The following is a 25,011-nucleotide window of genomic DNA, read 5'->3' on the forward strand; positions in this document are numbered from 1 at the left end:
AGCTGCCTGTACTGCCTTACAGATGACTTGGGGGAAAGGTATTCCTTCCCACCTTGCCTCCTCATGTCCTGATCTTTTATTTCCAATGAGGAAAGAAAATTTTATTGATGCCAAAGAAGCACTTGCATTGGCCCGAGGATCGCCCGCCATCATGAACAACACAGGTAACTATCCAGACCAGGAAGTTCATGACTAACCGACTACTTCAGAGGAAACAAATGGTCATTGATGTCCTTCACCCTGGGAAGGCAACAGTACCAAAGACAGAAATTAGAGAAAAACTAGCCAAAATGTACAAGACCACACCTGATGTCATCTTCATATTTGGATTCAGAACTCACTTTGGTGGTGGGAAGACAACGGGCTTTGGCATGATTTACGATTCTTTGGATTATGCAAAGAAAAATGAACCCAAACATAGACTTGCAAGGCATGGCCTGTACGAGAAGAAAAAGACATCAAGAAAGCAGCGAAAGGAGCACAAGAACAGAATGAAGAAAGTCAGGGGGACGGCAAAGGCTAATGTTGGTGCTGGCAAAAAGGCGAAGGACTAAAGACTCTACAGTGATGTTATCTGCAGCCATTGTATAGATGTTTTCACAAGAGGATTAATAAAGACTTTTCATGTAAAAAAAAAAAAAAAAAGAAGCACTTGCATTGTGTCTTGAACAAAACTAAGACTTTGTTAAGACCTGCTAAGAGCAGATTAAAGAACCTTATAAGTGAAACAGTTCTTATTCCAGATGTTATAAGCATCCACTTAGGTAAAATAATCACATCTTGGTGGAACTCAGAAAAAGGGAGTAGATCTTCATTGTAACGTAACATTCAGAGCAATATTAGCAAGTGACGGAAATATCTTCTCTTCCCTGGCACCCCCCTTTCTTCCCAGCCTTTCTTCATATAAAAAAAAAAAAAACAAACCCAAGGCCATGTACAAAGATCTGCCCAAAACAAGGTAAAATAAACAGATGAAAAAAATCAGGGCAAAGAGAATAAATACGGTGAAATATAAAATAATTCTTACATTCGTGTCATGTGCTAGAGTTTGGCCACAACATAACCTTAAGCTTCCTAGCAACTGAAGCAAGAAAACCTGTCCAGTTACACAATTCACAGTGGGCATGAGATGAAAATAGAATAGTTGCCAAGGGGACACTCAGTGTTTCCTGATTCTAAGACTGGAGAGATACTTCTGCGGCGGCCCTCTGTGATGAAGTGGACAGTGTCCACCAGCATCTTCTCCTTGGTGGGAAGTGCACCTTGCCTAACCACGCACCCCCATGCCACCCTATGCTCCCCAAGTAGCCACCATATCTTATTTATTCACCATATACCAGATCCCAGCACAATTCCTGAAACAGACTAGGCTTTGTAATGTATTTCTTGAATTAATGAATGTTATTCGCCACACCCACCAATAAAAACCAATATCTGAATGCAAAAATCATTTTTCTATGTATCAGCAAAGAACAATCTAGAAGTGAGATTTCTAAAAGTTCTATTTCCAACATCAACCAGAAACAAAATACTTGTGAGTAAACTTATCAAAAGATGCAAGACTTAGGTACTGAAACTATAGAACATTGTGGAAAAGTCAATGGCAAAACCTTTGAGCAAATTTATTAAGAGCAATTCTATGAAGTAACAATCCTAGATTCTTAGGTTTGTGGCTTTTGATCATCTGACTTGATCAAAACCTATAATTTAAAATTTTAAGAGGAATCTTTGGGCTGAATATACTTATGGCAATTCTCTATGATTATTTCTTTTTGCAACCAAGCTCCTGAAAAGGATTGGTAGAGAGTGAGAGTTTATGTTATCAGTCAAGAATCTGGAGTATGTTTGTTACATGTTGCCAATAAAGAGTGCTGCTAGGAATTAAGGTGGGCTCAGATAGATAGCATTGCTTTGTGCATTGGAAAGGTCTATATTGTGTAAAACATCAGGATATATGTGAAAGATAGGAAACTGCCTCAACTGTTTAGCGGTATATAATTCATATTAAAGACCCTTAATACTACTCATTCCAACCATTAATCTGTATTCTAATATCTAAAAAAATGTGATTTTCGTCAGCTAATCTTTATTGACCCCATACTATATGCCTGCCACTTTTCTGAATAACTCTATAAAGAAGATAATAATAGTATCTTCTTTTATAGAAGAGGAAACGGATGGCTGGGAAGGTTAAGCCACTTGCCCAGCATCACAACTACCATGTAACAGAGCCAGAAACTGCACCCTGGTCTGGATACCCACCTGCCCTGCTGTGCTGCCCCTTGGTAGCAAAGAACAGTTTCCTGTGATTGGCTAGAAGTATTTTCTCCCTTAGATACGGTATATGGATGGACTTTGGGGACCTTGTGTTGATTCTGTACTCAGGACGCAGCATTTAGAGGATTGTCCCAATTTCAAGATCATCTTTCCAGAGAATCTCCCAGAACGTGAGGCTAACCAAGTATAATCTGTATGACATTTGCCAAGTGCTGGCCTCAGAAAATTTATTGCGTCAGCAGGGGCCTAGACACAAGCACAATAGCCATACTCTGTCCCTGCCTAGCAAAGACTTAAGTTCTGTGAAGGTAACAGTTTGTTGTTAAGAAAATTTGGACCCTGGACTCAGTGGACATGATTCAAGTCCTAGTTTAATAAGAGAATTTTCTGCATGGTATTATTGTAAGGATTAACGGAGGCTATCACTTGGGGCACTTAGCACACCCATGGGGTGCTTGGGAAGCTTTTAAGAATGGCAGCTGTTATATTTGCATCCCTCTGTGAGTTGGCAGCTTCCTGTCAGGCTGGTCTCAAACTCCCAGCCACAAGCAATTCTCCCACTCCAACCTCCCAAGTAGCTGGGACTAGAGGTGTTGCCAGCATGCCAGCTTAGCCTCTAATTCTATTTATCCTCTTCAACTTTGTTGTAACCGTACATGATATGCGTATTTAATTCAACACATTCTCCTTCCCATGAGAATGGCTTTGTATAATGTGTTTAATCTGCCTATTGTACTGCAGTCTTCAACAGTAAAATTCAATTCAGCCTTCAAAACTTAGCCATTCGTAATATGTTATAGCCCTTCCTAGCTCTATATTTTAGGTGTCTGTGGCCCAAAATAAAAGCTTCTTTACTTGCTTTAAAAAAAAAAATAATAATAGCTGTTAAAACACACAATCTTTTAACAACGGTCTTGGTGGGTAAGGAGTGCAATTTGACAAGCAGCAGTAGCCGCCAGCAGTTTACACTGAGACCGGCTCTGTGCTGCAGCGCTGCCTAAGGCCACCTGGAAGCTCTCCAGTCCGGACTTTGAAAATTTTAAACATTTTTCAAATTTATTTTTAACCGAACTTAAAGAAAAGGGATTCCCACAGTGTGAAGGAGGCTGCTGCAGCTTTGGCATTTCCCATGGGGAAGAGGCTGAGGAAGCTTTTTGTTGTGGAAGAAGAGGGAAGAGGGGAGTTTGAGATGGAGGGAGGACTGGACTGGACGCTGAGTCTGGGCTTCAGCCAACTGTCCCTCTAGCCCTCCAGACCACTCTTTCTACTTCCGAAAAACCAGAGGGATAGACCAAAAGTCCTTTCCAGAGCTGACCTTCTATGTAACAATTTAATGTAAGCCTTCAGCCTGGGGCCATTCAAGCCTGGAGCTGTGGGAAAGAGGTTTCTTTGGTTTTGCAGTTTTTGGCCAAGGATGGGTCTCAACCTTCCACCTCCAGTATATGGGGCCAGCACCCCACTCCTTTGAGCCACAGGGGCCACCCGAGGTCTCTTTTTTATACAAGTTGAGGGTAAGGCTTTGTCCTTTATGTTACTGGGTGCCCTGATATCCCACCTTTAAATTCTTCTTAAAACATGGAGCCCGGGAAAAAGGTTTTCCTGCTGTCTGAACCCTTCCACTCTTTCTCACTGGATGTCAGTGATACACCTCAGGATATTTTCTCTCATCCCATTCACCAAGAACCTCAGAGCTAAATGCAATGATCAGCAATGGTGGCTTCCCTCAAACAACCTTAGAACTGAATGTTTGATTTTATGCACTTTAATATAGAAGCTACATCAAATCCTCTTGTGGCATTAAACAAGGGAGAAGTCATCCAGGCAGAACGACGAAGTAGAAGCAGACACGCGTGAATACTCCCCATTGTCAGCTACACCCTTCCCCATATCAGTGGCTCCTTCTCCACTCCAGCAAGTCTGAAATTATAATACAACATTACCAACTTAATACATCTTAAGGGCCTACTCTCCAGACACTGTTCTAAATGGGTTATATGTGTTTCCTCACTCAATGATTTTGTGTTTGGGGGGTACTATGACTATTTAAAAATGAGGACAGTGAGGCAGGCTAAGTAAACTGGCAAAGTCTTGCAACTAGGGAGACGCCGTCTTCTCCCTTCACTAGTGATGGACGGGCAGAATGGGGGGAGGCTTTAGACTCCCAACTTCCTTTGGCCATTGCGATTCTTGTGGCAGAGAGGCCTTGTTCATCTTGTATGGGCTTGTTTATGTGGCTAATTAGTGAGCCAAGCACAAGCAAACAACAACTAGGGAAAAGACAAGGCATGGGAGGGAGAAGCAGTGGCCATAAACGACTGGAGAAACCTCTCTGGCTTCTGACTGTCCTGAGATCTACTCTGAATTCCAATTGCTTCTACTGATTTAAGGAATCTGGGGAGTCTCAGAGGCATCAGCCCATTTTTTTTCGAGTGTTTATGGGGTAGGGAGATGGTTGGGGGAATCTTGCTGGGGCATCCCAAGTTCCTGCACACTTAGGTCTGTTGTGTGGCCATACTGGCTACAGGGCACTCAGCGTGTCCATCGACGTGCCCTGCCCACCAGATAAGGTTGTAAGGACATCCTCCATTGCCTGACTTCCAGAGCTGGCACTAAAGGAGAAACAAGTCAGCCCATTTGGCCACAAATCCTAAGCAGTTCCCATGCGGTGGAGTCTTCAGGACCTTCTTACTCCTCTCAGTGCTGACTGCAAGAACGGCCACGAGTAGGGGCAGGATGGGAAATTGTGGTAGCCAGTTGTGTCTGGGCTGATCGCCCAGGGCCTAGGCTGGCCTGGCAGACACACTGGGTAAGCTCAGTCTTAATCTGGCCATTGGGCTCGGGTGGGAATCTGTCCACAGTATCGAAGTATAACCAAATGCAGGTATCTCAGTATATGCAGGTGTCTAAGTAGAACCAAATGAGTAAGACAGTTTTCAAAACCATGTAGCTTTGGTACATTCAAAAGTAACTCTCAGTCAACAAATATTTGTTGAGCCTCCCCGTGCCCAGCTCTGTGCCAGATGCTCGGGGCACAGCACGAGGAATCTAATCAGGGACCTGTTGATAGGGAGCTCACGGCGAGCAGGCAGCCCACGGCACTGCAGGCTGTGGCTTCTGCTGGGAGCAAGTGCTGTGCTGCAGAAGTCTTGTCTCTTAGAATCGCTTTGGGTGGCTCAGCCTTTAATCTTGAGATGGTATCATTGCTCAAAACATTTTTCAAACTGCCCTTTAGGAATTGCCTTTGGAGCTGGTCGGGGCCACACAGGAATATTCATCTTACTGTTTTATTTTATAGCCACACCTAGCTTGTGACCAAAAATGGCCCTCTTTATTCCCAGACTTGGCTCTGATTGACTTGTCTGTGAGCCAAAATTACATCCACCCTCTAAGGATGGATATTACCACCACCGAGCATATTAGCAATAATTTCTCACTGTTGTCCTTCGTATCTCTGTTTAACACTCTGCCCATTCCCCCTGTGGCAGAATTACCTCCTTCTGTCTGTTTTCTCTGCTGGGCTGGGGAGCTGGACCACATGGCTACCCCCTCCGCAGTACCCAGCATAGAGCAGATGGTCACAAATGTGTACTACCTATAACTGAAAACGCAGGTCCTGAGCAATCTAAAGAGGGGCCGCGTAACGGGCTCTGGAATCTGTCAGGCTAAGCTCCAATCCCTTTTTGTCCTCTTGTCCCCAGGCATGGCCCGATGCAAATCCTTCATTCCCTCTGATCCTCCATTTCCTCATATGTGGAATAGGGATAATACTTGTTCCAAGCCATGGGGGATTGGGAGGATTTTATCAGGAGAAATGAGAATGTAGTGCCCAGTGCCTAAATGGAAGTGATTATTTTTATTGTCATATTAGGATGAATTCTCATTTGGATGTATAAATTCTGATTTAAAAAAATAGTTCACCCAGCAGTTTGCATAATTTAAACATCATTTGTGATGGAGAATTCATGCTGGAAGGAGCCCTAGAGTCTGGCTGAGCCCAACCTCCTAATTTTATTGTGATCTAGAAAGGGAAGTAGAGTGACTGAGGTCACCTGCCTGTTTCATGACAGAACTGGGCCAGGCCAGAGCTCCTTTTACATGGCATTTGATTCATGCCCCTCCATTATTTGGAGATCCCATCTTTCTGGTAAAAGCCTTGCCTTGGGGCCAGGAGCTCTAAATCCTAGCACGCCTGGGCAACAGTACCCAGGGATCTGGGGTATGCCTTTGGGGAAGTTATAAGCACATGCTTCCCCACACCTTTGTGTTGTAGCACTGTGCCTCTCTGCAGAGTGCAGAGCACACTGTGGTTGTGTGTGCAGAAAGCTGATGCGTGGTTAAGGAGCAGGCCAAACGAGCCTGGTGCCATTACCTACCAGCTTACCTCTTCCCAACCTCTGAGCTTTACTTCCTCCTCAGGAACAATCATAGTATCTACCTCACCCGGTTGTGTTGAGAGTTAAGTGAGGTAATGCATGAAAGTGCTTACACTTTCATATTTACTGTGTGCCTGGCATGATAAATAATTTTTTTTAATTTTTTAAATTTAATATGATCAGTAACACATCCCAAACCAAACAACCTACCTTTGGCATCCCCACCAATCAGTCTCAAGCTAACCCCCAATCTGCCAGAAAGCCTTCCCTGGTCTCAGTCCCCAGCAGGTACTATTGACAGACTCTCTGCCTTAATCCTGTGTCATCCAGCAGCAACTTTCAGATCTTATGTCACCCCCAGTCAGAGACCTGATAGCAGGTGCCCATCAGGAACGGGGCTAAGAATTCCTGCAATTTCTTGTTCATTGACAATTGTAGAAGAAAAGAGGGGCAGTGCCTGTGGCTCAGTGAGTAGGGCGCCTGCCCCATATACTGAGGGTGGTATGTGCAAACCCGGCCCTGGCCAAACTGCAAAAAAAAAAAAAAAAAAAAAAAAAAAAATAGCTGGGTGTTGTGACAGACACCTGTAGTCCCAGCTACTCGGGAGGCTGAGGCAAGAGAATTGCCTAAGCCCCAAAGCTGGAGGTTGCTGTGAGCTGTGATGCCACCCTACTGAGAGCGATAAAGTGAGACTGTCTCAAAAAAAAAAAAAAGTAAGAAAGAAAAGGTGACCACTGGCTTAAACGAACACTGCCTTTCTTGGGAGTTGTCTTTACTTTGAAGGCATTAGACCTTTTGGGGGCTCTGGGGTCCTGTAGCATGGCAGGAGCCCACATTCCTGGAGGGCTGCCTTGTTTTATTACCCCCTTGATACTAGGTTCTTTTGCACATGAATTACAGTTTGGGTTCTGTTTAGTACTTTTTTTTTTTCACTTGACTAAAGCAATGGGTATTTGGGAAGTTCTGAGTTTCTATTTGGAAAACATGGTTCTCTTGATGAGTCAAGAATAATCCAAATAAGCCTAGATTTACAAAAGCCTGATTAATAAAAAAACCCAAGGGCAGTTTTTCTTTTCATGTAGAAAAGTTGTATTTCACAGTGGCGCTTGCAGTGCCCCGACTCTGGATCTCAGCCCTCCCTTGACTCTGGATATTACATCATTTCATTTCAGCTAATGTAACTCTTGGCACCCTGCATGTTGCAGGATCTTTCACTATGATTTGAGATTGGGCTTCGTTTGGTGGGCTGTTGTGGTGATTGATGGTTTCATAAGGAAGTGCAGGAGGAAGAGGCTTTGCAGGAATGGAAGAGGTGAGGCAGCTCCATGTGAGATTCTGCAAAAGGATTAAGATTTGGCACTGGGCTTGGTTTCTGTGCAGCCTCTTAGGCAGAGAGCCCCAGGAGAGGGAAGCAGGCTGTCAGCTGTGGCTTTGCACACTCTCAGCCTGCCTTGAAGGTTGGTTGGCTCTTCCCTCTCTCTGAGGTACCCAATTTTACCTTGTTAAAGGATGGATGTGGATGCTGGAGGCTTACGGAAGACCAGGTAAGGGTTTTTGTCTAAGAAATCCCCGTTTTCTTAATGCATGGGATCCTGGGGGCCTGTGCTTTTACTAGAACCATTATGCAGTGTTAGCCAAAATATAATTCCTCTGAGACATTTTACAAAGAAGATCAGAAGTTTCTTTTCTTAAATTTCTAAAATGTTTAAACCCAAAATGTTTAACTATAGAGATGCAGAGTTTTCTTCCTCTGAAATGACAGTTTTGAGATTATGTTTTGCATTTTAATCTACAAGATCTTCAAAAGTATCTCGAGGGTTTTACATGTTTTTGTTCCTTTTGAGATGGCCTGTAGTATATTATGCATCAGCATTTAGTGTAAATAAAACTTCTAATTCATTGTATTCTTCTGGATACTAGCTTTTGACCAAGTCGCTCTTTTTTACCTTGTGGCTTTTGTGAATATGATAGTGGTAAGAAATATCTGAAAGTATAATTTTTAAGAGAAAGACTATACTCAGAAGTATATTTGATAGCATCTCAGATTGAAATAAGCTACAGGGTTTTTGGTGTTTCAAATACACTTTAAGATTTCGATGTAAATGGCTGTAGTTTATAGGAAAGGTGATAGTTTATCTGCGTGATTATTTACTCACAAGCATTAAAAGCATATTAGACTTTTAGTAAGGTCAGCTCAAGAAGAGATCTCTGAAAGAGTAGTTTTCTGCCCACCACCAACTCAATTGCAAATTGTTTCTTTTATGGAAAAAAATAAATCTGGAGTTAAAAATAACCAGAATAAAACTTGAAAACTGTTTTGTTTCTCTGTATTTGGCTAACTTCATCGCAAAGTACTGTGTTTAAGGAATTTAAGCTATGAAGACTACTCTTGAAATGGCTCACACAATCCTATCTGTGAATTTTCATAACTGAGAGCCTGTGATGTTTTATGAATATAAGGATTAAAATTTTCAATTAAGTGTTCATTCCTTCTACAACTCTAAAAGATGGATAACAACCCTGAGAAAATAACATGAGAAAGTGTGTTATTTTTTTGACACAAACGCATTTTTCCTGTATCCAAAGTAGCATGGGAAGTGGGGCATTTGGCACATCTTATTTCATGCGGGTGGGGGTGTCTCGGCAGCAGTGAATAGCTGTGACTGTTGTGGCAGACAGGTGGATGCAAGGATTCCTGAGCACTTCCATTTACTGAAAGTAAAATGTTTTCCTTAAATGGAGGAGACTCTGGCTACAGAGTGGGTGAGAGGTCTATACATCCAGTTCTTACTGATTTTGTTCAATGAACCCTTTTGGTTCATGTAGTTCTTCATTTTTCTTTAGGGAAATAGACTGGCGGTAGAGTCTCTCGCCATTTTGACCATTACATTTTCTTTTCATAGGATGGCTAATAATAATGGGGTTTTTTAAAACTTTTTTTTTTTTTTTAGTGGGAGACTTTCAAACTGAGCCTCAAGCCCAGCTTATTAGAGTATGGAAAGAATGATTTCTTTAGAAAAAGCAAATCATTCCAAGGGTTAAAACATGCAAACTCTTAATTGTTCTGTGTCCATTCTCTACTGTTGAAGAATCTAGACAAACTATTGTTAAAAATGTTTTTCATAGTTGAACTTTAGTGTGGTAATAGGAACCCATGATGTTGGCTTAACTTTACTCATTGTCACACAGTATTGATAGATATCAATCCTCAATATTTTTAGAAGACTGAAAATATAATAATGACCTTATCCTCATTCTACTTCTTCCCCCTTATGTGTCATTTTGGAGAGAGGGAAAACTGTGCAAGTAAACATTTGTAGACAAATTGCCAGGAATTATTCTTGCCATGAGTTATTCTTTCCTTCTTAATGGGTTCTTGATAAAGGCTTTGTTTTTATTTCTACTGAAATAGCAAGAGGTACACAAAATTGAAAAAAAATTCAAACAGTACAAAGAGGTGAACTATGAGGTGTCCATGGATTCTAGACACCCAGTTCTTCCCTTGGCAGTAAATGGTGCTTTAGTACTGTGCTTTTCAAACTTCAGTGTGCACAAACAGCAACTGCAGAATTGGTATAAACATAGCTTCCTGGGCTCTGCCTCAGGGAGAGAGAAGGAAAAGAAAGAGGTAGCTGTGGTCCGTAGCACCCAGAGACAGGTGGACCCACCAGTCCTAGTGAGAGCAGGAGACAGAAACAAGGAAAAAGACGACTTTTGAGTTTCTCAGGAATTGAAGCTGGCAAAAGAAGAGTAAGATGCCGGGGTCATGAAACATATCATTACAATAGTAGAGAAATCCAAGGAGCCTTAGTATGAAAATGCCATCAGGAAAGGCCCAATGCAGGGCAGTAGGGAAATAGTCAATAGAAAACATTGCAGTAGAAAGGGGTTATGGGCCACCTGACAAGGATAATGAGATTGAGCTGAAATAGGACTGGCCAAGCTAAAACAAATCAGGCCAATTAGTAATAATGAGGGTGTTTATTCATTTGTAGATTGGCAAAATACCTCCCTGGGATGAATTAGGACAAATGATCATTTCCTCCGTTAATGATTTTTATTTTAAAAAAAGGAAAAACACTGTAGAAAGTGCAGGGGAGTATTTGTATTTGAGCTGCTGTAATTATTGACCCTAGGAAGTGTAAGATTAATAGTCTGGTACAAGAACAGCAAACCAAGATAATGTATACATGATGAGAATCGAAAAAACATGAATAGTGATTATGAAAAATGTCAATAGGTCAAGGATCTTGACAAACTAATTTTTTACAAAGGTAACTACCAAACACCTTTTCAGAAACACAAGTTGTGACAAGATAGAAAATGTCATTTCTAGAGGTATGGCTGAGAACGAGGTTCTTTTCCCTACCCTGCTTTCTTTCTCCAATGAGAACAAACAACTGATTGTTCAAAACCCTGTACATGCCTTAATTCCTTTTACCCTATGGCTCTGGAGGTTGGGATAATAATTGTTAATTCCAGATACAGGTCAAAGAGGAAAGCTTAAGATGAAGATACTTCCTAAGAAAGACATCTTTAAAAAAAATAGGAATTTCAGTTGGAAAAACAGAAACCCACCTAGAAAGCCCAATAAAATGACCTACACATAATTTAAGGGGGATTCAGTAAGAAATTTATATGAAGGCAAAAGTAAGAGGGCCTTTTAAAGTAATTGAAGTGAAGGAGCTAGCCAAGGACTGAATAGAACTTTTGTAAATGATTAAAATATTCCTTGGAGTACATGAATAGAAGCCAGCAGACATAATGAAATATTTGCCTTAGGCTTTTCAGTAAAATATATTAAGATCATTTTTAGAAGTAGAGTTACTAGATCAAATAGTAAATGCACAGAATGTTCTAGATCTAGTGGACACTAGATATGGCTAACTCACAGGGACAGGTTGGCCATCATCCAAGAATTCTTAAAGGAATTCAAGGGTGAAATCATGGGGCCGATGGTGAAAGCAACTAATTTTTACTTTCAAAAGTCTAGCAACCCCCAAAAGATTGGTTGCCTGGTAAAATTGTTTTGGCTCCATCTCTCTATATTACATTATTTGAACATAAATCACAATATATGTGTAATATAATATAAAATAGGTTTTTGATAGCAGTGATTTTGAATCCCCAAACCCTGTTGTGTCACTGACTTGAAAGTCCGTGTAAACATTTCATTCTTGAAATTGTTGAGAATTACCAGCTCTTTACAATCATGTAAAACAAGCTTATTATAATTCATGTGAACTCAGTAGCAAAAACACAAAGAAACAAATGGGCAGTGACTTGGTGTTTCAAGAAAGTATTCATCTTACAGTGCTGCTTCACTAGAGTGGGAAAGAATCCCTGCAGCCTCAGAAACAGAAGCTCACTGTCCATTAATTAAATAAATGCCATGTGGAAGATTTGAAAACTAATCAGCTTTTGAGCTCCTACTGCACAGTCCTGCTGCCCGATTTGCCCGGTGGTCTGGCCCTACTCCCAGTTGTCACAGGCCTTCTCCCCCCCTTTCATGACCAGCCCTGCAGCCCAGGCTCTCTGATCGCTGCTTTGCTGCAGGTGGCCCCAGCTCCCCATCACCTGTGATAGCACTGCATGTAACGGGAGCAGAGTGGTGATGGGGCCTGGCCCAGTCAGAGGAAGGTGCAAATTTGTGCTGGAAAAGACAGAGCTCAGTACAGGGAGCTGGTCAGGGTCAACAGCTAGCAGGAGTAAACCAGAGACATGGAATGGGGGTGAAGGTCATTCGATCATTTAGCAGTTATTTTCTGAACTCCTAGAATGTGCCAGGCATTGTACTGTGGATACTAATATGAACAAGATATCCGTTATGAGAGAAAGAAATAAGTAAATGACAGCTGAGCAGAGTTTCTCAGCCTCAACACTAGTGACGTTTTGGGCCAGGTACTTGTTTGCAGTGGGGGTTATCCTGGCATTGCTGGGTGTTTAACAGCACATCTGGCATCTACCATAGATGCCAATACTGTTCCACCATGTGTGCCAAAAGTGACGACCAAAAGTATCTCCAGACATTGCCAAGTATCCCCTGGAAGCAAAATCGCCCCACTGGAGTAGGATAGGTGCCCAAACCAAGAAAGATGAGAGTCTGTAGCAGGTGCCTGAGGCAGACCAGTGGGGGAGGGGAGGCTTCCAGAGAAGTCATCTCAGAAGACAGCCATGGGGAGTAGCCTGTAGGTGAGAGCTGGGGGAGGACAGCTGAGGAAATGTTCCAGGCTGACCAGGCGCTGGCGTCAGTGCACAGCTTCCCAGAGGAGTGCTTTGAAAGTGATAATGATATTCAGCAAAAAGGTATGTAGCACTTTTTCTAGGATGAGTTCACAAACTTAATTGTCACTTCATATTTAGAGGAACTACCCAGGCCAGTGGGCCTTCCTATGGCCCAGATCCCCAGCCACTAGGATAAGCTTTTTAATGCTACAAGGCAGATTTGGACTTGAGTGACCTCCAGGTCTAAAAGGTAGGAGTGTCCAGCCTGCTACCCACAGGCCACAGGCTGATTTTGTGAGGACTTTTTTTGCTTATCTGCTACACATGAGAAGTATGCTTGGACTTTTTTTTCAGTCAGTTTTAGTTATTGTCTATGTATTTAATGTGTGGGCCAAGGCAACTCATTCTTCCAATATGTAGCAGGAAAAAAAAGGTTAGACACCCCTGCCCTACCATCTCTTATCTAGATTTTCAGATAAATTTGATTAGGTTTCCCTGCAAAGGTGCTTAAAGATTTAGTCAAGGGCTCCTGGTATACTGTGTTGAAAGATTAGGACCTGAGCTAAGGAGAACATCTCATATATTGAGGGGAAAGTGAAGCAAAAAATGATTTGTTTTCATAGTATTTGTTCATAAATGAATCTATTCATTCTTTAAATCAAGATTTACTGAGTACCCACAACAATGTGCCAACCACTGTGCTAAGTGCTGGGATATAGTGGTGGGCAGACAAGTCCCCTTCCCTTTGGCACCTTCAGTCCAGCTATAACCAGACCTATTCTAATGTGATTAGGAAAGGTATTCAAGGAGCTGTTAAAGGTGATAGGGTGGAGCTCAACCCTAGGAACTCCTGAGAGGGCCGTGTAAGTGGACAGGGACGTAACAAATGGTTTTCAAAATGGGCGATTCCAAGTAAAAACATCAAGCTTGGTAATCAGGAGTTTGCACAGAAAGGAGAAAGGTGAAAAGAGGGAAACTGTGAGAAGGGTGTTGCAAGAGTCCAAGTGTGCAGTGAGCGTGTACTTTGAGTCATGTTCCAAAGTACCAGTGGCTGCCTGGCCTGGGAACTGAGGGAGGGGAAAAGAGGCAAAGGTGATGCTGAGGTTTCTACCCTACGAGAGTGGGCGGGAGACAGCAGCAATGGTAGAGCTGAGACTGGAGGCAGCTTGTCGAGTGGAATGTGACACAGTTTGGAGCAGGCTGACCGGGGAGGGATGGCAGAGTGCCCCGGGTGAGTTGTCCTCACACTAGGTGCTTAACTCACTTGGACAAGTGCATTGAGGAGCCTGAGCAAGAGGATGACTTTCCATCTCAGTGGGGAAATGGAGCTCTCTTGGAAAAGTCATTGCAGAACAAAATAGGAGATCCTTTTAAACAAAACCTGGAAGCACAGGGGAAGTGGAAATGCCTCTGCTTGGCCCTGAGGAGGTTATCATGCAGTTGGAAGGACTTATGCAAATTTTCAAATACAGAAATAGAATCGTATAATGCACCTAACTTTAACCTTTCTGAACATTGCCAGTAATATTCCATCAGTCTCCTCCCAGGTGTATTTTCTTCTCCTGCTAGAGTATTTAAACCCAGATTTTGTATCATTTCATGAATACTTCATTACTTTTTTTTTTTTTGAGGCAGAGCCTTAAGAGTTGTTGCCCTGGGTAAAGTACCATGGCATCACAGCTCACAGCAACCTCCAACTCCTGGGCTTAAGTGATTCTCTTGCCTCAGCCTCCCAAGTAGCTGGGACTATAGCCATCTGCCATGATGCCCATCTATTTTTTGGTTGTAGTTGTCATTGTTTGGCAGCCCTGGGCTGGATTCGAACCCACCAGCTCTGGTGTATATGGTTGGCGCCTTAGCTGCTTGAGCTACAGGCGCTGAGCCTTCATTATGTATTTTTAACAGATAAAGACTTTAAAAAACATTATCATACCTAAATAAACAATTCCAAATTATAATTTAATACCAAGCCTATGTTTAAACTTCCCTGGTTGTCCCCAAAATGACTTTATACGATTTTTTGGAATAGGAATCAGATTAAGTCCAAATATTACACTTGATTAATAATGTCTCGAGTCTTTTAATCTATAACAGATCCCTGTCTTGTTTATACACTTATCAAAAAAATCTGTGGTGATTGTCCTCTAGGACATTCAGTTTTTTTCTTTTCCAGTTTTGGGCCAGGGCCAGGTATGAACCCACTACCTCCGGTATATAGGGCCGGCACCCTACTCCTTTGAGCCACAGGTGCCACCCGGATATCAGCTTTTTTTAGAACACCTCAAATTACTGTTTGAGATGTACTTCTTATAAGTACAACAGGCATAAAACCGTTGTGTGGCTCTGGAATTACCTTTGTTGTGATCCTCCCGTTTCAGGATTCTGAGCCCTCACAGCTGCTGCGCTCCTGCTTGTGAGGGGAGCCAGGAGCCAGGCTATGGGAGGGCAGCGGGTATTTTCTTTCGCAGAGGAGTATCACAAACACTGTGTGTGCAATGCTGTGCCAGGCCATCTAGGAAGCACAGGGGAAGTGGAAAGGCCTCTGCTTAGCCCTGAGGAGTTTATCATGGAGTTGGAAGGAAGATTACATGAAAATAGCAGATTAACATGGGCGGCTCAGTGTTTGGAAGTCAAATAAAGCTACATTTGGCCTGGACCCCAGCCTTGACACAGCTGTGTGATGTTGAACAAGTCACTTCACATTTTTTGAACCCAATTCCTCATCTTTAAAACAGGGAGGAAAAGCTGCATATTTTAGGGTTCTATGAAAAGCGGCAGCATAGGCCTTGGAGTTGGACTGTCGGAGGTTGACTTTAAGCCCCGCTTTCTCGTAACAGTAAGTACCTGCAGTCGCCGGGCGCTTTGTACCAGTCCTGTGCTCAGCACTTCATGTTCATCACCTCATCTTAGGCTTCTCATCAACCCTGTTTTGTAGATCACAAAACTGAGACTTAGAGAAGCAGTTTCCCCGTGTTTACCTACTTACTGAATTAGGGTTTGAACCCAAGCAGACTAAACTGCGAGGATAGATTACTTTTCCCCAACAGATTCAATCAAGCTTCAATATCCTTGTTTGTAAGGAGTGAGCTATTTTATGAAGTTATCATGAAAGTTAGATGAGATAAAATATACTCAATGGGTTCTCGTTATAATACATTATGGCTATGGTTGAACAATTCTGAAATATTAGATTGTACAGAACCCATCCATAAACATAACAAATATGGAAATTGGAAATATTAACTTTCTTGGAAGCCCTTATGGTGAAAGAGGGGGTGAGTAGGCTCCAGGGGGTCTGTGACCTCACAGGAGATAAAAATGTTCTAGGGTAGGGGAGCAGTCCGAGCAGGGAAACTTGATGAAGGGAATGTTTAAAATACCCATTTTAAATGTCCTCCCTTTCCTCAGTACAAGTGAGTGTTTAAATGTTGGGGAGAACACACAAGTGCATGCCTGGCTCCTTTAAGAAGATGTGTAGGAAATTATAAAAGGAAGCTGTGATTAGGAGTCCAATGCCCTGGGTGTCTCAGCTGAGACACCTGTGTGTGGCTCTGTGGTCTCAGCAGGCTATCGGCTTTTTTGCATTTCATTGTTTCCTCCCAGGTAAACTGGAAATCATGAAGGACTTCTATCTTAGGGTTATTTGGAGGATTGTGTGACATAATGTAAGGAAAGATAGTACCAGAGATACCCAGGGCAGAGCCAAGAGAAGCCAACAACTGGAGTCCTTCCACCCCCCACCCCCCCATGCTGCCCTCTCTGCGTCTATCAGGTTGCATCTTCCCTGCCACTTAACCCTTAAAGGGCAGCCAGGACTCTCGGGCACCATAGAGCAGGCCAGGCCACTAAAGCAACAGGGTGAAGATGCTCTCAGGGGCTTACTCCTTTCTGCAGAAACAGAACCTGAGACAAGAACAGGTGGAAATCAGGAGGAGAGAGCTTGGATGTATTCACGTGGGCCTGTTAATTGCTTTTGTGCCCCATATTTCCTCAAATGAGTTTATTTCCAATTTCTTGAAACATTTGGAAGTGGGCCACGTGGTCTAAAATATGTCTCATCTTAGGGTTTGGGATAGCCCTCGGGACTGTTCCCCACTTACGGTGCACATGTGCTCAGCTCCTGGGTCTCTGCAGGGAGGAAAGATTTTTAAGGTTTGAAGCCGGGGTGTGTGTTAGTTGTGTCTGGCCTTCCCTCGTGCTGTGTGCAGACCCTTGGGGAAGGTGGACGCAAACAGGAACGGTCTGTTGCAAGACTGGTGAGCAATCCCGGCTCAGGAGGGTGTACAAGGTGCTACAAGGGACACAGTGGAGAGGGCTCCCTGCCTGGACTGGGAGGCTCAGGTGGGACTTCCTGGAGAAAGCATCTAGAGAACGTGACTCAGCCGTAGTTACCAGGAAGAGGAAACAGCATGTGCAAAAGCCTGGACGTGAGAGAGGGCTATGAGCCCATGATGGATTTGGAACCTCTGTTGGGAACTCTTGCTGCATGCCCCTCAGAACTCTGCATGGAAGAAATGTAGTCTTGTTTGTCAGAAGCCTTGCCATGGAGCATCTGGCCCGGGCTTAGTGAAGGAAGGGGGCATGAGGCCAGCTAGGCACCAGACGGAGCACTTGCTAGCTGTCCCTGCCCTGTGTGAGGAGCACAAGGCTCTCACGCCTCGGGCCTCAGTTTTCTCATGAATTAAATGAGGGCCCAACAAAGTCCTTTCACAGTTCCTCAGTTCTGTGGCGCTCTGAAATTATTTTTAAAGCTGAGGGGGAAAAAAAAAATCTACTGAAAACAGATTTCAGTCCTTATTAGGTTGCAAAATGGGAACAGAGACAGAACCTGATATTGAGAAAGAATTCAGGAAACATTTGAGCAGAGGCATCTTTGATACTGAGTAGATAGACTTTAATGCAATGCTAGTCAATGCTGGCCTTGAATTTCCAACAAACAAGAAATGAAACGAAGGAGAAATCTGAAGAGGTGCAAACCCTCTTCAGAAGCAAATGAGCATTTGACTAGGGACCTCCCTTGGGTTGGTGAGTTGCTGGGTAAATATGGCGGCCAGAGGCTGGTGCAGGCAGGGAGACGTACGTCAGAGGGCCTGGGCTGGCTGGAGGGCTGGCCCATGTTGGTCAGGAGGTGGTGTAAGCAGAGGTGGTGGGCATAGGGGAAGATGGCATGTTGCCTCCTGCTCTGTGTGGAGTCCCTGGAGGCATCTGCTTGCGAGGCCGGAAGGCCATTTCTGGAGCTGAGTAGAAGCCAGCCAGCAAGGCAGAACTGGCACGTCTCCTGTGGAGTGGTCCTGTGATAGGCGGTGCCCACGTGGGACATGCAGAGTTGCCTGGAGACCTCCGCGGCCATGGGTCAGAGCCACTTAGGAAGCCAGGTGAGTGGGGCCGCAGACGAGTGGTTGTCTACTCCACCTGATAAGTCAGGCACTGACAAGGAATCCAAGAAAGGAGAGGAGATGGAGTTTTTCTCCTGTGGGATTATAACACGAGCCAGATGCACAGACTCAGGCATCATCACAACAACAACACTAAGCATCTGTCATATGCCAGACATTTGGCAAAGCCCATTATCCACATTATATTCAAACATCCCATCCAGGGGGAATTGTTTTTTCTATCCCCATTTTAGAAAAGAGATGAGCAGAGACACAAAGTGAGCTGAGTTTTCTAATCCTGAGCAGTCGTACTGATTTGCCAGTGTTCAAAGTCATGCAAAGCAGAAGCAACGCTATTGTTGAGTTATTAAACTTTTGCTATAGTAAAGGCAAAGACAATGCTTTTTGTATCTCTTTGGAGTACTGAGAACTCTTGAAGGGGAACAGTGCATTTGTTGTCTGCCCTCCTGGGTGAACGGTCTTCTGGGATTTAGCCCCTGGTAAGCATTTGAGTGACTTGTCCAAAGTCACGCGGTTTGTAATGGGAAGGGCCACGGCCAGAACTTGGGCTGTCCTGACTGCAGCCTCCACGGTGCTGCCCTAGACTGCACATTATACACACACATACTGCCTTGGTGGGTGGTAGAAGACGCCCACTCATTCCCAGGGGCTGGCCAGGAAGAAGACAGAACAGGACAGTCAGCTCTTTAACCAAAGCATCCCAACATGAATTATTCCTACAAAAAGCCTTGGACTAATAATAGGTAACCCCTCAGACATACTTTAAAATAGCTGCCTTGTTTTGAAATAAAAAAAATACAAAGAAAAATAGCGAGGCAAATGGCATGTTTTAAAGGAGTTCTCACTGGAAATGTTAAAAGCCAACATAAAAGCCAGCTAATAAACTGTCTATCACAATCCAAAGATAAATATACCTAGGCTTTCACTGGGGCACTTGGGACTGAATAGCTATTATGGTGAAATCGACTATTTAATGGGCACTGACTCTCATGGGCTTCATGCCTGGGTCTTGAGTATTATTCTTATTCCCCACAACCTCCTGATAAGATAGACACTGTTATTGTCATTATCACCATTTTCCAGGTATACAAACTGAGGCTTAGAGAGGTTAAGATTTTTTTTCAAGGTCACAGGATAGTAAGTGGCAAAGCTGGGCCTTGAACCTTGGGCCCGACTTCACTGTCTGTGTTCTAATTACTTATGCTACCAGACACCCTGAGGATGTGTTCCAAATGTTCCCTCACACTTTGATCCAGAAAAAGGGTCCCAAAAGATCACTTGTCCAGACCCTTCTAGGTTCGCGTCAACTTCCTGGTAACTACGGCTGAGTCACATTCTCTAAATGCTTTCTCCAGGAAGTCCCAGTCCAGGCAGGGAGCCCTCTCCACTGTGTCCCTTTTAGCACCTTGTACACCCTCCTGAGCCGGGATTGCTCACCAGTCTTGCAACAGACCGTTCCTGTTTGCGTCCACCTTCCCCAAGGGTCTGCACACAGTGATTTTAGCAGTCCTTGCAGAAGGTTTTCCATGGTGCTTTTATGAGCTGACTAGGATGAGCAGAAAGGAAGCGTCCTTTAGGAGAATCAATGTGCAACTGCTCTCAGCTGCCTGTGTTGCCTTGAACTACTAAGATTTCTTTTATAAACAGATATTTGGTTCTCACTACAGCAGGCACCATTCAAAACTGATAGTGGTAACATCCGCATCCCAGCTCTATGAAGGGAAAACTGAGGTAGAAGGGCCTAAGTAACTTGCCTGAAGTCACGTAGCTGGTGAGCAGCAGATGGGATCAGAGCTAGTGTTTTACTTGTGGGTTGCAGACAGTTGCAGTTTCTTCTAACCTAGAGTTATCTTCATGCTTTATTTTTCTCACACAGACAGTAAGCCTGAAGTTCATGTATTCCATGACCCTGGTGAGTAGTAGGGGAGAACCTAACTACTACAAGCCTGGGAAATGAGTCAGAGCCTGTTTATTTTGTGAAGATTGATTTGTCGAATAATGAACCCATGAAAGATGGCCTTCTGCAGCTTCTGTTTGCCACTTTGATATACCGTGATTTAATTCTTTTGATCTTCTAATCCATCTAATTTAAATACCCACAAATTCAGATATTACAATTTATAATTGGCCTTCAGCCTGCTGTCTGCATCTGGCACAGTGGACTCCACTGTGCTTCACCTCTTGTGTATTTGACCTTTCACTCTAAAAATAAGGGCCAGATGAATGCTCATAGTCCTTATAGAACAGATGCTGGTTTTACTAAATGAATGAGGTTTATACTTCAGAACAGCTGCACGTTAGGAACAGAATTATTTGAGTAACCTATTTTCAGACCTTGACGCATACAATTGGCTTATAATTCAACATGCGTTTTCTCAAAAAGGAAGAAAATGTAAACAGTCTCCTCATACATTATGCTGCACATCTGAATGCTATGTTATGATTTCTCTTTTGACTCTGGAACGTAATACATTGGTAATGGGAAAGGAAGTCCTGTTCATTTGCCTCTTAGTGATGACATGAGAAGTATAGAATATGAGAGCTGAGGAGGGCCCTGGAGATTATCAAGGGAGACCCTTTGTTTTATAAGAGGATTCCAAGACCCAGAAGTTCAGACTGTCAGGGTTCCTCTGGTCAGTGGCAATAAACCTGGGACAGAGCCAGGTTGCTTGACTCCAGGCCACCTGAGCTGGGCAAGGCTAGGATGAACTCTGAAAAGGTGCTGTTCAGAGTTCTGTCTCACCATCTGACCCCTCTGGCCTCAGTTACCACCTAGACATCAGGAGTCCTCTGTTATCTCAGGCCTGAGACATCTCCTCCAGGCTTCAGGCTTGCATTGTGTATCTGGGCCCTCATCACCACTCACCCAAACAGTACACAGCTGACAGGCCCCAGCCTTCCTATTCATCTCTCCACAAACACACACAGAAGGAAATTATAAGGCACAGACCCATCACGCCCCCAAAACCTGTCTTGATTATCTTGTCCTTTTCTAAAATGTGGACTGGTCCATCTCATTCACTTAACGTATCCCAGTCATATAGAATGGTGTCTGGCACGCAGAGGAGGCTCAATAAATACTTGAATGAATGAAAGGCTCCTCATTTCCTACTGAGTAAATGCATTCTTACTACTTAGCCTGGTATTTAAGGCCATTTATCAGCTGGCACTAATCTGATCTTGCTCACTTTTCCCCTTCTAGCCTCTGTTAATCAAAAAAAATCAAATTACTCTTTTAGGCTAATAGTTTATCAAGTGTTTACCCATAAATACTCAATTTGAGTGCTTATTCCAGCCCTTTTATAGCCTTTTCATGAATATTTTAACTCTTTCAATTAGACACAACAACCCTATATGATTAGTACTATTATTACTACTTTACAAATGAGGAAACTGAGTCAGAGAGGGGTTAAGTTACATCTCCAAGGTCAGACTTCTAGGAAGAGGCAGAGCTGGGATTCAAACTCAAGTAGTGGGCTTCACAGCCCACATACATGACCACTCTTGTTTTCCCATTGAGCTGTTTTTAGTTACAAATTTAGACAATATAGAAGTACATAAAATAAGTGACAATTCTTCACCCCTTCAAAAACATTTAGATGATCATTGTGTATTCTTCCAGATGGTTTTATGTTTATATGAATATTTATTTGAAAGCCAAAATTACATACATTACAGCTTGCCTTTTTAACTTACTGCATTTTGAGACCTTTTCCTATACGTTGCTGCATATATGACCACATCATTCGTTTTCACTGTTGCTTAGCATCCATTGTATAAACACACCATAATTTCATCAGTCTTTGCTGATGAACACTTAGGTTATTCCCAAGATTTTTCCCTTAGGAACAATACTGGAATGAACATCATTGTACATCTATGTGTGCAATGTTAAGTATTTCTATAATTTAGATTCCTAGAAATAGGATGACTGGTGGAGGCGGCGCCCATAGCTCAGTGGGTAGGGTAGGGTGCCAGCCACATACACCAAGACTGGCAGGTTCAAACTCAGCCCAGGCCAGCTAAAACAATGAAAACTGCAACAACAAATAGCCAGGCGTCATGGTCGGCACCTGTGGTCCCAACTACTTAGGTTTAAGCAATTCTCTTGCCTCAGCCTCCCAAGACTAAGGTTGCTGTGACTGTGACGCCACGGCATTCTACCCAGGGCGACAGCTTGAGACTGTCTCAAAAAAAAAAAAAAAAAAAAAAAAAAAAAAAAAAACTAACTGTGATGGATACTGATAAATGGCCCTCTCAAAAGGCTGTGTCAATTTATCCTCCCACAACTAGTGTCTTAGACTACCCTGTGTTTCTTTTTCCTCTGCCCCCCAATTCAGGAAGTGAACGCTAGCTCCCTCCTTAACGATATGATTCTTCTCTGCTTGTCATGCCTCTCTGAAGAGTAACGTATTACCTTTTCCTGAATCGCTTGGCTCTATCAAATCCTCCCAGTTCACTGGCGCTCTGTTCTCCCGCTCTCTCCCTTCCCCTTCTCTCCTTCCCCATCATTCTCTCCATCCCCCCTTCCCTTTTCTTCTGCTCTTCCCCTATCTCTCTCCCCCACCTCCCTCCTGTCCCCTGGGTTATGCAAATCCATAATGGTCTTATGCTACACTATTCATAGCAAGGGAACCAAGAGGCTACTTAGAGCAGAGTAAGCTCTGTGTTCCTGGCTGTGGTGGTGCTTTGCAAGGTGCCAGTTGGCGTTAATGTTTATGGTATTGGTATTTGGCTGTGTTGGCAAAGATGAGCCATCTTGACCTCCTTCGTGGTGACACAGCAATGAGTGTGATCAAGAAGGAGCAAAGGATTACAATGGAAGGCAGAACTGAAGAGCCTTTTAAATGGGGAAAATGAAAGAAGCATAAAGGCATGGCATTTGGTGGACCCATCCTTCATGCCACCTCCCTTGCTTTACATACATTATTGTATTTAATTCCCCAGTGAGAACAGACTAAACAGATTAGGAATGTTCCGTCTGGAAAGCTGGAGTAGGATGTGCACAAAGTTTCTCAAGTCATAAATAGTTCTAGCAGAACTATGTCAAAGATACCCCTTACAGTCAGAGCAGTGTGAGGTCAGGACAAGAGAAGGTAGTAAACGGTACTTCCAAACGGGGCTAGAAAATAGTGGACTCTAGCCAAAAGTGTGGTATAGATGCACAATTTAAACAGTTTTTTAAAGAGGTTTTAGAGAATGGAATGGTAGTGAACTACTACTGGATTTCTGGGGGGAGTGAGAATGCTTGGGGTCCCTAGCTATTTGTGTTTAGGCCAACGGGTCCAATCATGTGTACAGGCCTAGGGTCCATGGAGGTATCTGGGGAAGGGGGAGAAGAGGGCATTTGAGACTTCCTTCATCTCGTTAGACCAGAACCACTCTACTTGTTATAAATCTGAGCTTCCACATGGAAATTTCCTTGGGGGTGGGGGGTGGGGGCAGAGAAGTTCTGTTATTTAAACGAAGGAAACCAACTGCAAAACATGGCATTAGTTATTTGATTCTACTGTCACAGACAAGTCCTAGGCTGGCTGGACTGTTGGTTTAGCACACTGTGGTAATTTTTACCCATGGACCAAGGTTCTTCCATTGCTTCTCTTACCTCCATAGTACAAGGTGAAGTCCTCCAGCCCTGTTACCCATCCCTGACCCGGGTCTTAGGATGGGCAGGTGAGAGAAGACAAGTGCAGCAGCAAGAAGTGCCCCCTGTCCCTGAAGGAACATCTCAGTCCATTGGTGAGACCCCCTGACCCACCTTACCTCCAATAGGGGACACCTATTGGCCAGTGACTGCAAGTGTGTTACCTGCGTGTGGAAGGAAGTGGCAGGGAAGTGTTTTGCCTGTGAAGGAAGAGGCAGGGGAGCCACAGCCTCAGCCCTGGCTCAAGGGTCCCTCCCTCTGCACTGTCACCAACCTCCTTGTTTAACCCTTCCTCTTGCCTAGTCTTTCCCTTGGGCTTCTGAGTCAGAAGACAGAAGCTGAAGCCTCTACTTAGCTGTTTGCAGCTGTAAGGTTGTATAGCACCAAGAGCCTTTCTCTGAGCCTCCGTCTCAGCTAGGTTTCTGAAACAGCTCTGACCAGCTATTAGGAGGATTGACTAAGATGAGCAAAGCACTTCTCAGACGTGAACCTCGATACGTGGTGGACCTCGATATGTGCTGATGTACTTGCTGATATGAGGTCATTTTTTATCCCCACGCCAGGCATTGCTGATGTCCTGGTTCCCAGCTGGTGACTCCAGACTTGGCTCCTGCTATGATAACCTGTTCTTGAGCCACTAACTCACTCACTGAGACATCTGCCTGCTTCCTTCAGTCCCACAGCTCACCTTGTCAGAACTGGTTTCCTGTCCTTGGCCGTACCTGGGTTGACATCACAAACTACAGTACATAACAGTGATACCCAGTGACTCTGTGTGTATGTTGTTGCATTTAAAGAAGTACTTTCTCTTAAGATGACTTCAACATGTCATTTCATATTTGATAGTCTTCCTTTTCTGCAATTGAAAGGTAGTAATGTCAGTGACTTGCCCTAAGGCGCAGGTTTGCTTGTAAGTAGAAACCCTCTTCCTCTGATTCCCAACTTCGTACCATTTCCTGCCATCTTCTACATTTGCATATCAAGATATATTGTTTTTGCCTAGCAGGTGGCTCATGACTATAATCCTAGCACTCTGGGAGGCCAAGGTGGGGGGATTGCCTGAGCTCACAAGTTTGAGACTAGCCTGAGCCAGAGC

The 25,011-nt window shown here is 43.6% G+C and overlaps 2 protein-coding genes across 7 annotated transcripts in view; both read left to right on the forward strand.

The window, feature by feature from the left end:
- PLCE1 (phospholipase C epsilon 1) overlaps positions 1-25,011 on the forward strand; it is a 310,555-nt gene that overhangs the window by 81,966 nt on the left and 203,578 nt on the right. The window contains exon 1 of one of the 6 annotated variants that reach the window (XM_053583638.1): positions 8,047-8,194. The exons of the other annotated variants lie outside the window; for them this stretch is intronic. The gene's annotated coding sequence lies outside the window, so the exon portion shown is untranslated. Of the gene's footprint in view, positions 1-8,046; positions 8,195-25,011 lie in introns of those variants that run through there. 6 annotated transcript variants of the gene reach the window in all.
- On the forward strand, positions 152-598 carry LOC128581198 (40S ribosomal protein S24-like). Its single transcript, XM_053583640.1, has one exon. The coding sequence runs from the start codon at positions 189-191 to the stop codon at positions 552-554; it is 366 nt and encodes a 121-aa protein (XP_053439615.1). The 5' UTR covers positions 152-188; the 3' UTR covers positions 555-598.

Source organism: Nycticebus coucang, chromosome 3 (genome assembly GCF_027406575.1).
Source record: "Nycticebus coucang isolate mNycCou1 chromosome 3, mNycCou1.pri, whole genome shotgun sequence".
NCBI lineage: Eukaryota > Metazoa > Chordata > Mammalia > Primates > Lorisidae > Nycticebus > Nycticebus coucang.